At 38.0% G+C, this 16,733-nt stretch overlaps 1 protein-coding gene across 2 annotated transcripts in view; it reads right to left on the bottom strand.

Annotated features, from left to right (window-relative positions):
* WDR75 (WD repeat domain 75) overlaps positions 1-10,323 on the bottom strand; it is a 30,925-nt gene extending 20,602 nt beyond the window's left edge. The window contains exons 1-4 of one of the 2 annotated variants that reach the window (XM_025935172.2): positions 10,170-10,323; positions 4,698-4,827; positions 1,874-1,939; positions 910-1,000 (exon numbers count right to left, since the gene is read on the bottom strand). In XM_025935172.2, the coding sequence (XP_025790957.1) occupies positions 910-1,000; positions 1,874-1,939; positions 4,698-4,827; positions 10,170-10,255 (373 nt within the window). In that variant the 5' untranslated portion in view covers positions 10,256-10,323. Of the gene's footprint in view, positions 1-909; positions 1,001-1,873; positions 1,940-4,322; positions 4,465-4,697; positions 4,828-10,169 lie in introns of those variants that run through there. The other variant, XM_086719124.1, reaches the window with a different exon arrangement.
* Between the last annotated feature and the right edge of the window lie 6,410 nt (positions 10,324-16,733).

Genomic DNA, 16,733 nt, shown 5'->3' with positions numbered 1-16,733 from the left:
CTAAACTTACTGCTTTTATTCTTTCACATTTTGACAGATAAATATTAATCATTAACAGTCTTCATTCACTAAATGATTTTTAGCTTAAAAACAGATTTAACTTTCACAGTTTTAATAAAAGTCCATGATAGAAAACAATCTGCCAATTTCTCCCAGCCAAAACAACACACAAAACCAATTCTCCCCTCAAAAAACCCTCCAAAAACAACAAAAATACACCGTGGAAAGGATTCACTTAGCTAATGAGCCATGAGCCTGTGTAGCAGACTGCTCAGTAATTACCTTAAAGCTGCTTTCATCTTTGAATTCTGTATACAGCTATACTTTAAAGAGAACACCAGAGGTGCAGCAATCTTCTTGAATTCTGATATTAGAAAAATTCTTTGGATATATCCCTCATGTCAATGTTCTGATGTATCAAATTCTCTGCTATAGGGTAATTATTTGTGACCACTAAAGATATTCCAGAAATTCATAAAATGCTCTGAAACATGGAAATTTCAATGAAATAATGTTCCAATGATAATAAAAATGTAATTAATAATTTAATCACACTATTAGCTCTTAATATCAAACTGTTTTCTATATCATTTCTGAACAGATTCAGGGTCAAAGGGGTGTTCAATAATGGGTAAAATTATAGAGATACTTAAGAATGACAGATTAAGTTCAGTAGAAAGATAAACTCTAGTCCATCTCTGCAACACAGCTTTGAACTCTGAGCTCTGCAGTCTATTATTACAACTATATGAGGCTTCCCCAAAATAAATGCAATAACAACAGAAGGAACTGAAATGCCAGCTCCAAAAACTGTTAACTTCAGACTAAAACCAAGATGTTAACTTTTGAAAAACTATGGAAACAGTAAACCCATGCTATATAAAACAAAATAAGTTAATTATACTATACCTGGCTTTTCTTTATTTATTATAACAAAGACAGAATCCTCAGCACTGGGTAGAGTAAAGAGAGCATGAAGTTTAAGCCCTACTACGAAAGTCTGAAAGATAAAAAGCACCATATTATTTATCACCTGTCCTCCCCACCCCCCAAACTTAGGTTCCATAAAGAGCAGGGATTTTTTTTTTTTTAACCCATTTTGCTCACTGCTGTATCCCAACGTCAGAAGAGTATGTGCTGTATAGAATATACTCAATATGTATTTGTTGAATACATTTTCAATTAATACATATAGATCCACATATGTCTTTTAAATGGTACTATGGTATTCTAATGAATGAATATAAAATTTTAACTGACCTCAAGATCATATTAAATTTCTTTCTTCTGTAAATAATGCTGTAATAACTACACATACATGTCGTTATTTCAACAAGAAATTCCTAACAAGTGAGATTGCTGGAGTAAAGTTATTTTTTCATTACCAGTTGTACTCTAATTATGTACAAAAGTATCTGTTTCTCTGCACTTTACCTATTACTAGTGTGTTTTTTTTTTTTTTTTTTTGCAGTCTCCAATTTGGAACTGATAGGGAAAAATGCTGTGTCATTTTTTATTTATGAGATTAAACACCTCTCCACATTTACTGGCTATTTGTTATTTTTTTTCCTGGGAGTTACATAGTCTTACCCTATGCCAATTTTTTTCCCACTGAGTTATTAGTTTTTCCTTATTGATTTTGGGAATTTTCTGTATTTTAGGGATAATATCTCTTGTAAATATTTTCTTCCAATTATATTACTCATCTTTTCATCGAAAGTTTAAAATTTTCAGTCAAATTTCTTTTATGGTGTGACTTTTACAACTTGTTTAAAAGGCTCTTAGGCCTTCTAAAAAAAAAACAATGTGTCTGTCATTACATTATGTTGCCATTCCTTTCCAAAGGATAAAAATGGAAGATCAATCCACGTACCTTTATTAAAATGCCATCTACATAGTCCCACAGTTTAACTGTGCCATCAAAGGAACAAGAATACAACTAAAAGGGTAAAAATAGTACAGAATTTATTACAAAATACAACTTCATTAAGATATTAAACAAATAATTAAGCAATACAGATGGCATTTTCTGTTCATTAAATCCTTAGCTTTAAAGAGGTAGAGTCACTTACTCCTATTTTTTTTTTTTAAATAGAAAACCTAATCAGAGCTCTGTGAAGGAATTTCAAGTTTTAATTAAAATGAGGGGGAAAAAGTCAATCCTTTATCTTCAAGAAGATGGTAAGTTCTTTAGCTACGAAAATACTTAAGAGCTTGTCTAGAGCCCAGTCCTCTCTTATTAGCAAAACCACTTTCATCTTACATACATTAAAGGACTGCTTCTCAAATGATCTGAGAATGTCCTCTTTAAAAAAAAAAAAAAATCCAACACACTAAAGACCAATACTTTTGTAAAATACAATTAAGTTATCATGCACTCGAATGCTGTGGCAATGTCACAGTGCTCTACAGTTCTGGGCCATTCAATTTCCACATTTATCTCACTGCAGAATGGTAACCAACCATTTGTGGCACTGATTTGTGCACCACACTTTGGTAGCACCAGAAGGCCTTAATAGCATGTATGTTTAGCTTTGTCCCAGTGGACTTAATTTTACTAAGGCCACACTGGATTACTTGTCGCCATTACGGTGAAAATACATCACTTAGAACATTTATAAAGAATTTTAAGTTTTCTGAAAGCGGCAATTTTAAGATTTCTGCCAATGAGGACATGGAATCAGAGAACAGAAAATGGTATCATCTATTCAAGTAAAAGAATTATGTCATGTAGAAAATATACATCAAAATTACTACATATAAAGAAAGGATCATGAAAAAGGATTAGTAAAACATAACAACCAACCATACAATCACTGTCAAAACACAATGGTTAACACACAAATCCTATGACTCTGAAGTCCAGAGAATCTGCACTCCCCATCACCTTAACCAAACCTTTCAATAAAAGCATTCTCTAACTTTATTAACTTTCACTCACGTGAATAGATCTTTTATGCAATGATACATGGTTTTTGTTTGGCTACAAAACGTAGTCATACTGACTTCACAAATTCCAGTTTTAATGAAAGGATACTGCTGCTATGAAAAACATTCAAGTGCTACACATAACAATGAACTGTTCTGTTAAACCCTCAGAGGAGAGCAAGGAAAGTAAACTGTGCTTGCACTCTGCAGAAAAGCTACTTAACTTTGACTTTCATGTAGTAGCTCATTTAATTTTGGAAAGAAAAGATCCCTGTTACATTAGGCCCGACTTCTTTGTGATAACAACACAGTGAATGGCGATACAAATAAACCCATTCTTGTATCAAGCAATAACTTCCATGTTGGCAGTAAGTAATCTAGAAAAATGGAACTTGATCAAAAACCAGAGCAAGAGAGGGGTGCCTGGGTAGCTCAGTCAGTTAAGCATCCAACTCTTGATTTCAGCTCAGGTCATGATCTCATCATTTGAGAGATTGAGCCCTGCATCGAGCTCTACACTGACAGTGTGGATCCTGCTTGGGATTCTCTCTCTCCCTCTCCCTCTCACTGCCCCTTCCCCATTCATGCTCTTTCTCTCTCTCTCTAAAATAAATAATTAAAAAAACAAAACAAACTAGACCATGAGTCAACCATTTTTGAGATGTCTTTAGTGGTTGCTGAAATTTAAGAACAGAATTAAAATGACATTATTTCTGAATTCTGAGCTGCTTTGTGGGGTGAGTGGGAAGGTCTGGACTAAATTAGATTCCCAAGTTTGCCCTGAAATTAACTGGTCCATCCACTGACTAATCCTTCTTGCCCAGCACTGGCCTTAAGATAACATCTGCACCAACACTAAAGAGCCTCATCTGCAAAGGAAAAGATCTAAAACATCAATACCTCTTAGCCAGCATTTTGAAAAATGGGTTCCAGAAACCAAAGGGGTTAAGGACACTTAAGCTTGAGAAACACCAAACAGTATGCACCCTTTTTGGATATTTGTAATGCATATAAAAGGATTTGAGAAGATCTACAACCAAGAAATTATCTAACTGTGCCTAACCTTCAATTTCAGTAACTCACACAGCCAAGAATGTTTTCTTTCAAGCAACATCTATTAGCATTCTCTGGAATAAATGGTTTTACAGAATACAGCATGGGCAATGTAGATCTAGGCTGTGACCCTATTTTAATAACTAAAAATGTTAAAAAGTACCCTGAATCAAAAAAATCAACATATAGGTTTCTGCTGCTACCTGAAAGTAGAGTATTTCTATGAAATCTTTCATAGAAAGGTGGAAATGGTGTAAAACAAGCAATTACCATTAATTTATACAAACAATTTTGAGCATTCCCACATCCAAAGAATAACCTCTCTTAAGCTTTTCTGATACCTTGGGATTCATCTTGCTAATGGATGTACAACATATATTGAGATAAAGCACAGATGATCATAGCTTAAAGCTATGGTAGCTTGATGCTGAGCAGTTCCTGGGGAAGGAGCCTGGTGGGGCCACTCTCACTGCCAGGGGTGCGTGCTGCCTCTACATCACCCTGCTGCAAAATAAACACGGAATGCTATTTTTGATTTTCATCTTTTTTTGGTTTGTTTTTTTTTTATAAAAACGAAGTGGCACAATACGAACTTTTGAAAAGGGATGCATGTATTTTTCTAATTGTAACTTGGTAAGTTTCCCAGCTAAAATCAAATCATAATTTTCTGGTAACAACAAAGCCAATATTACATTTAATTATAAATCATTTGACACCTGTAGATGATTGTTGGGGTTGAGTTGGATTCCAGTCACCAGATTTCTGTGCCCTTGCAATATGTGTACACATTCTTCTGTAGCTGTGCTATGAACTTTAACAAAGTCACCAGAGACACAGAAGATATACCTGGAAATAATAAAAAAATAAATTTCATGTATTCTGTATACAGCATAATCTTTTTTTTATAGTTCATGAAAAATCTTTTTCACTTGCAACAGAGGTTTCTTTTAAAACCAACAGTTTCAAAAAAAATAAAATAAAACCAACAGTTTCAAGAACTACATACTAAAAATTGTGTGCTATGTTCTCACTTACCACGCACCATTACTCTAACAGCATCTTCCCATGTCCCCCCTGCTCTTCATTGTTCACTGGGGACACCACCTTACAAACGCTAAGTCAAAGCTCTCTCTAGTTGGCAAGGCCTCTTGTATAGCAAAGTACAAAGACTTTGTGACAGTTCTTTCACTTGTTGCTGAAATGTTAGTTTTGTTTTTGTCTTTCTGGATTTGTGGCTTTCTTCAAAATAGGAGAGGCTACTAAATTACTAAAAGTAGTTAAGTGGGGGCAATATTTGACAATTTTCATTACAGATATAACCACAGAACAGAGCTCGTAGTATAGTAGTACAAACCTTCTAGTCTCTACAAAATAAAAAATGTTCTGTGCCTATTACGTAGAACATTATACATGTCTAATAGGGTGTTTCTCCATGCAGTACAGAAGGTACAAACCACAGAATCCCCAGGCCAGATCTCTTCTCTGTGTTCCCAAAGCAACCTTACATGACTTGATCCTACTACTTTTCACACTGTGTTGCCATTACTTGTTTACAAATGTATCCCCCTTCCTTATTAGGCCATAAGCTCCCATTGGGCAAATGCCTTAATTTATCTTTGATTCCCAATGTGCAATCCAGTTTGTTGAACAGAACCCACTCAATTCTCAGAGATTTTGTAAACTATCTGGATAAAATGAACCAATAAAAAAAATTACAAGATAACAAAAGAGTAAATCTTCTAATGCTGACCAGGATCACGACTACCCTATTTTATCAATTCTAAGACACCTGCTTTTTCACATGTTCACCTCTCTGAAATCAGGACGCATTATTCTAAGTGCCAGGAGGCAATCATGAAATGACTTGTTTCATTGTCTAAAAGATTAAGCAAGTTCAAGCAACAAAACATCTGAGACATATGGTTACCCCTCTGGCTGGAGCCTCCTCTTCATTCCCATGAGTACCTTAATTCAGAGTCTTAACATCTCCAGCCTGGACCTAAGGGCTTCTTACAGTCTCCAGGTGTGGCCCTTCAATTCATCTTTCCCACTCACACCAGATTAACTTTGCAAATTTGACATTACTTCTTTAAAGATAAAATTAAATTACAGTTTGTCAATGTTTTCCCACTGCCTTTGGGATATGATCTAAACTCCTAAGGCCTTTGGTGATTTGACCTGATCTAAGTGGAGCTACTTTGTCATTTTAAAACTGTCCTCTAGTCAAGTGGTTTACAACTCCACTACCCTCCCACTCCCCACAGACACACCCCATTATACCAAAAGGTTGGCTAGGCATTCCCTGAGATGGTGGTGGGTGAAGGGTACTATGTGCCAGGAAAACTCCCTGATTCTGATATGCTTCCCCAAGAAAAGGAATTTCCTCTCTCCTTGCTCCTCCACAGAGAATGGCTTTAAATTTGAAAGCAAGCCCCCAAAAGAAACACTCTCTCCCTGCTTTTGTATACATTGCTGTCTACACAGAATACTCTTTCTTTCTGACTACTTCCTTAAGACAGATTCAGCACACGTGAAGCCTTCCTGCATTTTCTCATTCTAGAGCAGTACCACTCTTAATGTGCTTATACAAGATGGTAGGCTTAGCGCTATAAGAGCACTGACCACACAGCATATTGAAGCCTTCCCCTACTAGACTGTAAGCTCTTTGAGGGGAGGAAAGGTGTGTTTACTTATTATAAATAACAACAGAAATACAGTAGGTAGAAAAAGGACACAGTTTTAAGAAGTCAAACAAATGGGTTTGAATGCCAGCTTTACCACATATGGGCTGAATGCTGGGAGAATTTAATTCTCTAAAACATCACTGTTCTCTGCTGTAAAAGGCAGGTAATGGTTTCTCACAGGGTTATTATGAGGACTAAAGGAAACAACACATGCAAATGCACCCTTAGCACACACAGTATGCTTAGCACACTCAAATGCTTTCATAAAATCAGAATACCTAAAACCCTGCAGACAGAAATGCATGTAAAGCATAGACCACAATGCCTGCCACATATGATTCAATCAACTTTACTGAAATGAAGAAGTTAGGGATGCTTTCAAACAGGAACCAGAATTTAAATGAGGCTCCAAAGGATGCATAATTTAAGAGCTGGGAACGAAAAAGAATACCAACATAAACATAAGCTGGGAAATAATTAACACAGTACCTACAAGAGATAGGAAATGACCTAACAAAGTGTATATGATGGGTTATGTCAGGAAATAATTGGGTAAGGAGAGTCAAGCTAGATCAGGGAAAGTCATGAAAGCCAGAGAAAAGAGCTGTAGATAAGGAAGGCAACAGAAGATTAATAGGGTTCTGAGCAAGACTAGGAATAAGGGTGAGAGTTATGATAGTAACACTTAAGGAAAATTATTACAGCAATATACAGAATGGTCTGCAAAAGAGTATTTAGAGTTGGACACTAGCTTTGTGGGAATTTAGGAATGTAAAATACAAGAATGACCTACTTTTTAAATTTTCTATACCTTAGCAACCTAATGCTTAGCACCATGTAACTGTAGGAGCTAAAAGGATGTAATATAAACAGTGCTGGACTGGGAGTCAGTAATAACTGATACAGGAATACAAGCTACTCTCACGTATACCCACCTCTCGACTTGCCTCTTAAAACAACCCCCTCAAGTAGGCAGAACAGAGTTTTTGTCTTAGTTCCAAGAGGACCCCATGAACAAGAGGAAACAGATAAAACTCCACGATTCTAGTCTTATTTACTATCTCAGCTTTCTTGATGACCTCCTTGAAGCAAAATACAAAATTACCTTATTCCTTTTTGTATAAATTAGCCAACACCTGTAGTACCTTTTAGATAACATCCAAAACCTTGATGAGTTCATTATGACCCTGTTCATTTGCTAGAGAGCTGATTTTAATTACTACTTTTTATATAGACACAAACAAAACCCAAACACTCCACATCTAAATCTTCACCAAATTCCCCAAACTTCAGTACTGATTTTCTACCTACTTATTAGGTCCACCTGGTCATTTCATAGGTACTTTAAACTCAACAGGTCCCAAAGTGAACTCGCTATCTCGTTAATCCTAAGTGCTGATTCACTCCAAAATTGTCTATTCTCTTCAATATTATCTTGGTTTAGGCCAAAGTAATTTCTGGTCTGAATGCCTGCATTAGCCTTTTAAGCCATGGTCTGCACTCTTCCAGATTCTTCTCCCACCACTTCCCTATACTTTATGCTACAAACTATACTGACTTTACACACATCACCCTACCTACTCCTCCCACCCTACCCCAGCAACTTCAAGCTGCGCACTTCGCCTGGATGCCTTCCCCCAATATCAGTGGTGGAACAAACTCCTATTAGTCTTGCAAGGTCCCACTACTGAAGGGAAACTTTCACTATATAACTCCCTCCTCTATGCCATCTGTGTACCTCAAGTATGCTAAGTCAACCTACCTCTGATCTTGCCACTCTCCACCACTTATTACTTAGTTTTATGCATAGTCTTCGGGTTAACATTCTTGAAGAAACACAATCATGTTACCTTCCACCGCCCTCCATCTAGGGAATAAAAAAAATAGTCTCTTTGGACCAAACAGCCAAGAACTGGCTTCACGTTCCTTTTTCAACCTCACTAGCTCTCTTCATATACTAGTCATATGAGCTAACTGTACCACAGTCTGTTCAATATATTTAGGTTTCTACTCTTCTTGCTTATACTGTGCCCACTATCTGGAATGCCATCCATCCATATCCTCTAGTCAAAATACCATTCACCTATTTAGGCCTAGCCTAAATGTCATTTCCTCAGCAACCTGTCCATCCTCACCAGTCTGAAGTACTCTCTCTTTAGTAACTCCCAAGGAACCATAGTATGCAACATCTGTTACTAATTTTTTTCCTCACTAGACTGTAAAATCTTGAAAATAGGATCAATATTAAAATTATCTTAATTTTTATCATGTCAGCTTGTTACAAATAATACGTAGCTGACAAATACTTAAAAACGAATTGTAGGACTTGGTAAATGAAACACTGCATCTCATCCTAAGTTGTAGAAGCACTACACTGGAAAAAGAAACTGGATTCCTAGCTGTAAGCAGAACTTTGACACCTTGAAATCTCAGTTTCTTCCTGATTTATAAAATGAATATCAACAAAGCTCTCGTTCATGTAAAGACCAAGGATTCTTCTTTTTTTTTCTTGCCTCTACTGCTATTTATGAAAACTCCTTCAGTCATGCACGCATTCAACAACTATCATACACCCATAAGCAAGACACTGTGGGGGATACAAACTTTCATAAGATATTACCGTTACTCTTCTAAGATAGAAAGGGGTAATTAACTAAGGGTCACTCTGTCCTTAAATGATTTGAAAACCTCTTTCTACGAGATGTCATTTGTAAATTATACTGACAATAGAGCAATGACAGCTGACACACACTGAGCCATTAAGTACCAGGCTTGTTTTACCTGATTTATATGTATTAAAGCACTTAACCCTCTCAACAACCCTAGGAATTGGATTACAAAAATATTATTCCTGTTTTAGGATGAGACTACTGAGGCAAAGATAAAGAACTTGCAAAGGTCACACAATGTAAGAACCGGGTTTTGAACCCACGGAGTAATTTGGTTTCCAGCTATACTGAACTCCCGAGAATAGACACCAGGGCTTTCATACGTAATCATTCCGCACAGACTCTAACATCAGTATCACGCATAATTGCAATAAGGTTGCCAAAATACATCTTTAGGGGAAAGAAGAGTGTGGAGAAAATGGAAATCTTTGATCTTTCAGTAATTCAAAGTCACGACTCTTTCCGAAAAAACACTCCTCGCAGTACTGCAAGGGCAGTGATGTACAGATCTTTGCCCGGACTTTCTCGCCGCCCCACGGCGGAGCTGATTCCAGGCACGTGGGCCCGCCCCCGGTCCCTCAACCACCTGCAGGTAAACTGTCCTGTAAAGAAGCCTCAGCCTGCAGTGCCACGGGACTAAGTGGTTTCTCACTCCTCTAAGCAGCACTCAGGCAACGGTTCCCTTACGCGTGGCCTGGGGACTCCCGCACGCGCCCCCTTCCCAGAGCCCAGAACCGCCGGTTGGCGAGTCCCGACTGGCCTGACAGTTCTTTCCTTCCTCTCCCCGGGGACTCACGTCCCTCAGCCCGGCTGACAGTGCGCGGTGGCCCCATACTTAGAATCCGCAGAGAACACAGCTCTCCTAAAGTTCAACTCGCTGCCGCCGCAACGAACCACGCGGACACTCTCCTCCTCCACCATCTTCGCGCAGACGCAGGAACTCACGACCGCCCGCAAGCCCCGAACTTCCTTGACGGAGGCCGGGCGCTAGGGCACGAGTCTCAGCCCACAAAAGGCGTGCACGGGCTTCTCTAGGCCCCAGTCTCTATGGTAGGACCCAGCGCCTGTGCCGCCATCTTTTTTGGGGGCAACTTTAAATTACAACACAGGTAGGAAAGGTGAGACAATGAATTTATATTAGACATCTTTGAACTCTTAGTACAAATAAGTTTCTCTCTGGCCTGTTAATTTGATTCTACCTACAACTTCGTTCGCCAGAAGGGAAGGGTGGCCTATTGTGTATCACGTGACCTCCAGACGGCCTCCCTTTCCCACTCACCAAGGCCTTTCCTTTCTCGGTAGTGATTCGGGCGCTGCGAGATGACGCCAACGTATTCGTGCCACCTGGTTTCAACGCTCAGCTTAGTTCTTGGGTGGAAAGGTAGCTTTCTACTATTTGCATAGCTGTTTGTCCCTTTCATTAGCCGTCATTTTCTCCTTTTCCGCCGAGCGTAGCATAGGTCTCTACAAAATCTCCGCAACTCCGAAGGCCTTGCCTTTTCCTTTGGACACCTGGCTCCTGCTCCGGAATTCTGGTGCATCCGTTTTTCTGTTCGGTGGAGCTGCTCGCACCGATCTGACATTCCCTCCCACTCCGTCCCAAGTTCCGACGCCGCTGCTCCCTGTTTGGCTACGGGTTTTTTTCTTTCTTTCTTTCTTTTTTTTTTTTTTTTGTGCCTGTTTCTTTGGTTTTAGCTTTTCCATTAGTCCACCTTGCCTGTAGGTTAGGAGGCCCCGAACTCGGAGCATGGTTAGGCCTCTGTCACCATTCCTTTTTATAACGCTATGTACATCCTCTTCGTGGTCCAGGTCTATTAGGTGTACACTTACCTTTATTCACTCATTAAGTACACATTTATCAATCCCCTTGCCGGCACTGTACCACTACTAAGTGAAGAGCCACTGACAGCTTATTTTTATTTATTTTTTTACATGTCTTTTTTAAAAAATGTCTTATTTTATTTTTGAGAGAGAGAGAGATTGTGAGCGGGGGAGGGACAGAGAGAGAGAGAGGGAGACACAGAATTTGAAGCAGGTTCCAGGCTCTGCACTGTCAGCGCAGAGCGAGGCATGGGGCTCAAACCCAGAGATATGACCCGAGCCAAAGTCATTCAACCGACTGAGCCACCCAGGTGCCCCTGACAGCTTAATTTTAGCAGGAACAGGTCTGCCCTGTACGTGTTACCTCTTGATAGGTTACAATTTATCAGTTTTCTGGAGACAAATAATAATTATTGTGAGGGACGGTGCAAAACAGATGGGACCCCTGTCCTGTTAACCTTCCACGGGAGGGACAATAAAATTGTTTTACAAATTAATGACAGATTGTGTGCTAAAGAAAATAAGACTTTAATATGAGAGAAAATGGTTTTCTCTGAGGAGGTGTAGGTTTAACCTGATGAATATGTTTGTTAAAGTTATGCAGGTTAAAAAATACTTTAAAAATTCATTGTTAATACAGTTTTGCTGTAAAATAGTTCAGTACAGAAATATGATTAGGATCACTCCCACCCACGAATATCTCTCCACTGCTAAAAGTTTGGTGTGTATGCTTCTTGATATTTTTCTAGGTATCCATATACTTTCACATTATTCTTCAGTACAAGGCACTACATAATTCTTTTTTCCCCTCTCTCTAGGCTTTTCACTGCATACAGATTTTATCTCCTTTTTAGTGACTGCATAGTATTCCACAGAGTAAACGTGCCATCATTGATTAAGGCATTTCCCCAAAGGTGGATAGTCATTTCCATTTTGTAAAGTGGCAAATAGTGCTATAGAGAACATGAATTTGTGACAGCATTGCTATAGGAGATATTCCTAGACTAAGTATTGTAGGATTGAAGGATATCTACATTTTTATTTTGAAGGAATATTTTGTGGAACTGAGATATGTGTTATTGGGGAAGCTAGGGGGAATAACTAATGGCAGCCAAAAAAGGGGAGACATTTAACTTTGTAGTCTCAAGTTGGGGGGGTACATAAGGAGAGAGTTATAAGATAGTATGTTTTCTTAAGAACTCATGAGGGAAAAGGACTGATGAAATGGTAGGCAATTTTATTTGGTGTTAGGCAATTAGCAACAATTGAAAGGTAGCCAGGGCTAGGTAATCCATTATTTGAAATTTAGATTGTAATGTGGGGTTTTATCTTTTACTCATTGCTTTATTGGGTGGTTGTTTTCTTTCTGTTGAGTTTTGAGATTATTTATTTTGGATACACTTTCCTTGTCAAATATGTGAATTGTGAGTATTTTCTTCTGAACTATGGCTTGTCTTTTCATTCTGTTAATAGCATCTCTCATGGTACTAAAGTTTTAAATTTGCATGAAGTGCAGTTTATCAGTTTTTTTTCTTTTCTGGATCATACTTTTATTGTTGGACCTAAGACCTTCTTACCTATTCCACACTCATGATGATTTTCTCTTATGTTTTATACAAGGAATTTTATGTTTTATAGTTAATATTTAGGTCTGTGATCCATTCTGAATTAATTTACATTTGATTCTTTTTTACAGCCTCTATTTTTTCCATGAAAATTTCTATCTTTCCATTTCTTTTAAGAGCATATTGCCTACTTTTTTGGAGTATTGTTATAATTACTGAATTAAAGTCTTTTCTAATAATTTCAACATTTGGGTCATCTTGGTGTTGGTGCCTGTTAATTGCCTTTCCTTTAAGAGTTATTGAGATTTTTCTGGTTTTGGTTTTGTGTGTTGAATAATTTCATATTTTATCTCAGACGTAATGTTAAGAGATCCTGGATCCTATTAAAATCCTTCAAGCCTTGGCCATGTTAATTCTGCGTAGTCTCATGCATGCACAGCTCAGAAGTGAGCCCAGTATTAATGATTTAAAAGTTACCTCTCTCCAACTCTTGCTTCTGTGATATTCTATATTTTTGGGCTTCCTTGATTTTCCTTCTTGGTGTTCTGATTAGAAAGCACAGCCTTTTTCCTCCCACCTTATTGCATACTTTTCCACAGTGAGGCCTTGTACTGAGGCTAGGTGGTGAGGGCAAAGGATATGTGGGGCCATATGGCCATCTCCCTCTCTCCACCATTGTCATTGCTGCTGAGTAACTGTACCTTTATTATTGGATCTCATCTGGGGTGGATCCAGGAGAATTAAAAGAGCTCCATCTCATAGGGGACATTACTCCCAAATGTGGGTAGGAGAAAGAGCTGCTTCATTTCTTGTTACTTGCTACTAGGTCTTCCTTGGAGTCCTCATCTTCCTACCCTACCGCTTGTGTTTACCTTGCAGAGGCAGCTGTTAGTTTATTTTGTATTTTGTTTAGAATTTTTAGCTGTAGTTAGTGGGAGAGATAGAGTAGAGTACCCTAATTCCAGTTTGACAGGAGCTGAAATTCTCTAGGTTAACTTCTTAATAGAATTACTCTGATTCTTGTACATAGAGACTGGTGAGATGTTGCAGGGAGTATGGCCGGAGTCGCAAAAGATGAGTCTGCAAACAAAGTGCAGTTAAGTGAAGGTCCTCATACTCGAGTCAGAATGAGGCCGGCCCGACCCTAGAATGAAGCTTCTTTTTATTAGGATAATTGCTAAAGACTACGTGCATAAAGTCAGCTAAGCAAGTGTGTTGGTCAATCTAATGGTTTAGCTTTTCAAGGTTGAATTTTGAGTTAATTGGTTTCTATAACACTAGGAAGGGTCAGGTGTGAAGGAGGATCTGGCCTTGGACACTGTTAACGGCTCTAGGCGTTCCTTGTAAGCCAGCTGCAGTGCTATGTAAACATGTCCTAAGGCCTTGCACCTTCTCCAGCCCTTCCCATGTGAAGTCTTTTCCTTTGATGCTTCTCTCCTGCATCTCCCACAGTATGGAAAGAAGGTTTGAAGCTTGAAGCCCTACTAGGAGTGTCTTGAAATAGTGCAGTTGAGAGATAATGGTGGCTTAGACTCGGGCAGTAAGAGTGGTGAGAAATGTTTGCGTTCTGGGTATATTTTGAAGGTAAAACAAATAGTGTTTTCTGATGGATGAAATGTTGTATGTAAGACTATGGGAGAACAGATGACTCCAGAGGTTAGAACTGAGAATTTTGAATATTGAGATCACCATGTTCTGTGAAGGAAAGACTGTGAGAGAACAGATTTTTTTTTTTTTTTTTTTTTTTTTTGCCGGGGTGGGGGGCGGGGGGGGGTGTGGAACTAGGTATGAGTTTTTTATAAGACATTGAAATGGAGATGTTGAGTAGGCAGCTGAATATCCCGTTGGAATTTAGTGCAGAGATATAGATTTGGGAGTCATTTGGATATAGGTTATATGGAGGGGCAATGAGGATGGCTGAGGTCACCAGTGGAGTGTGTGTAGGTAGAAAATGGAAGAGGTCCAAGGACTGAGTCTGAGGTACTTTAATATTTAGGGATCAGGAAGATGAAGAGGAAATGAAAAAGATTGGGTAGTTTAAGAACAAAACCAGGGAGGTATGATGCCATGAAAGCCAAATGAAGAAAGAGGTAGAACTGATTTTTTTGTCAACTGTGACTGATAGGTTAAATAGCTAGAAGACAAAGAATTGACTGTTGCACTTAGCAATATGGAAATCACTGGGGGTGTTGATAAGAGTAGTCTTGATGGGAGTGCTGGGAATGAAAATCTGATTTGAGTGGGTTCAGGAGAGAATAGAGAAGTGAAATTAAAGATAGTAGGACTTCTAGGAGTTTTGGTGTACAGAGAAAGGAAGAAACATGATAATAGCTAGAGGGAAAGTGAGGTCAAGAGACACTTTTTTTTTCTCTTTGTTTCTAAGGTAAAGATATAGCAGATAGTAGGCTGATAGAAAAGACATAGGAGAAAGAGAAACTGACAATCAAAGAAAGTAAACAAATAATTGCAGGAACACTTCTTAAATAGGTGAGAAAGGATGGAATCTAGTGTTTAAGTAGAGGGATTGGCCTTTGCCAGGAGCACTGACACTTCAACCATAGAAATGAAAAGAAATAAAGGTGAAGGTAGATGGGAAGATGTATTTATGGGAGAATTTGAAATTTTTCTTTTGTTTGCTTTCTATTTTTTCAGTGAAACAGCAAATAAGACAATCAATTGAGATAAGGATTGGGAAGGAGTTGTTGGAGGTTTGAGGAGAGAGAAGATATGGAATAACCATTTAGGATGGCATTCAACCAACTGTGGCCTGTAGGCCAAATGTGGCTTGTCATCTCTCTTGAAAATAAAGTTTTGGGAACACAGGTGTGCCTCCTTGTTAATATATTGTCTATGGCTGCTCTTGCACTACAGTTTCAAAGGTGAGTAGTTGTGACAGAAATTGTATGTCATGAAAAACCTAAAGTATTTACTGTTTGGTCCTTTCCAGAAGAGTGATGCTGACTCTCGGTTTAGGAGGAAGGAAGGGAGAATGGGGGTGTCTATGAAGACTAGAAACATAGATAATATTCTGTTTTTTTTTTTACAGAATTAAGATATAATTCAACTGGGGAGTTTGACTGTAAAAGACAACTTTTGTTGTTATACTGATAATTTTTTTTTCTCAGAATATCAAAATGACATCTCAAAATTTGAAGATTCTAATTTAACTCTCAGATCTCAATTTAAGAGACAAAGCAATAGGGAAAAACTTCATAAAGCTAAAATAATTGCACATTTTAATGACAGCTATGCAAAATAAGCTCTTCAGTAGACTCTGAAGCCCTATCCCCATAAAAATGAACTTACACAAAACTCTATACTTAAGTACCTGGCGTTAATACTTTATGCCTGTTATATCCCCAAGGGATAGTCTAGCTATTCATACTAATCTCTTACTAAATTCTCATTACTATATATAAGCTATACATAAGAAGTACCTGGAGTGCTTTAGAAAATAATGAAACCTCCATAGATTCTGATGAAATTGGTCTTCAGTGTCACCTGGACATCAGAGTTGGTTTTGTTTTTTTTTTTACGTGTGGTGAAATACACACAGTATAAAGTTTTTATTAGTGACATTTAGTATATTCACAATGTTACAGAACTATCACTGTATCAAGAATGTTTTTGTCACTCCAAAAGGAAACTTTTTACCTTTAAGTCACTTCTTATTCCCCCTCAATTGCTAGTGTATAGAAATAAAATGGATTTTTGTGTGTTGATATTGTATCCTGCAACTTTGCTGAATTCATTTATAGATCTAATAGTTTTTTGTTGTGTATTCTTTAGGATTTTTTTAAATGTATTATATCATGTCATCTTTTCTAGTTTGCATGCTTTTTGTTTCTTTTTCTCACCTGATTGATCTGACTAGAACTTCTAATACAATGCTGAATAGCAGTGGTGAAAGTGGGTATGCTTGTCTTATTCCTGATCTGAGGGGGAAGGTTTTCAGTCTTTCTCTATTGAGCATCTTGTTAGCTGTGGGTTTTTCATAAATTCCTTTTATCTTA

Source organism: Puma concolor, chromosome C1 (genome assembly GCF_028749965.1).
Source record: "Puma concolor isolate L17-30 chromosome C1, mPumCon1.1.hap2, whole genome shotgun sequence".
In the NCBI taxonomy this organism is placed as follows: Eukaryota; Metazoa; Chordata; class Mammalia; order Carnivora; family Felidae; genus Puma; species Puma concolor.
This window is presented reverse-complemented; position numbering and strand designations above follow the sequence as displayed.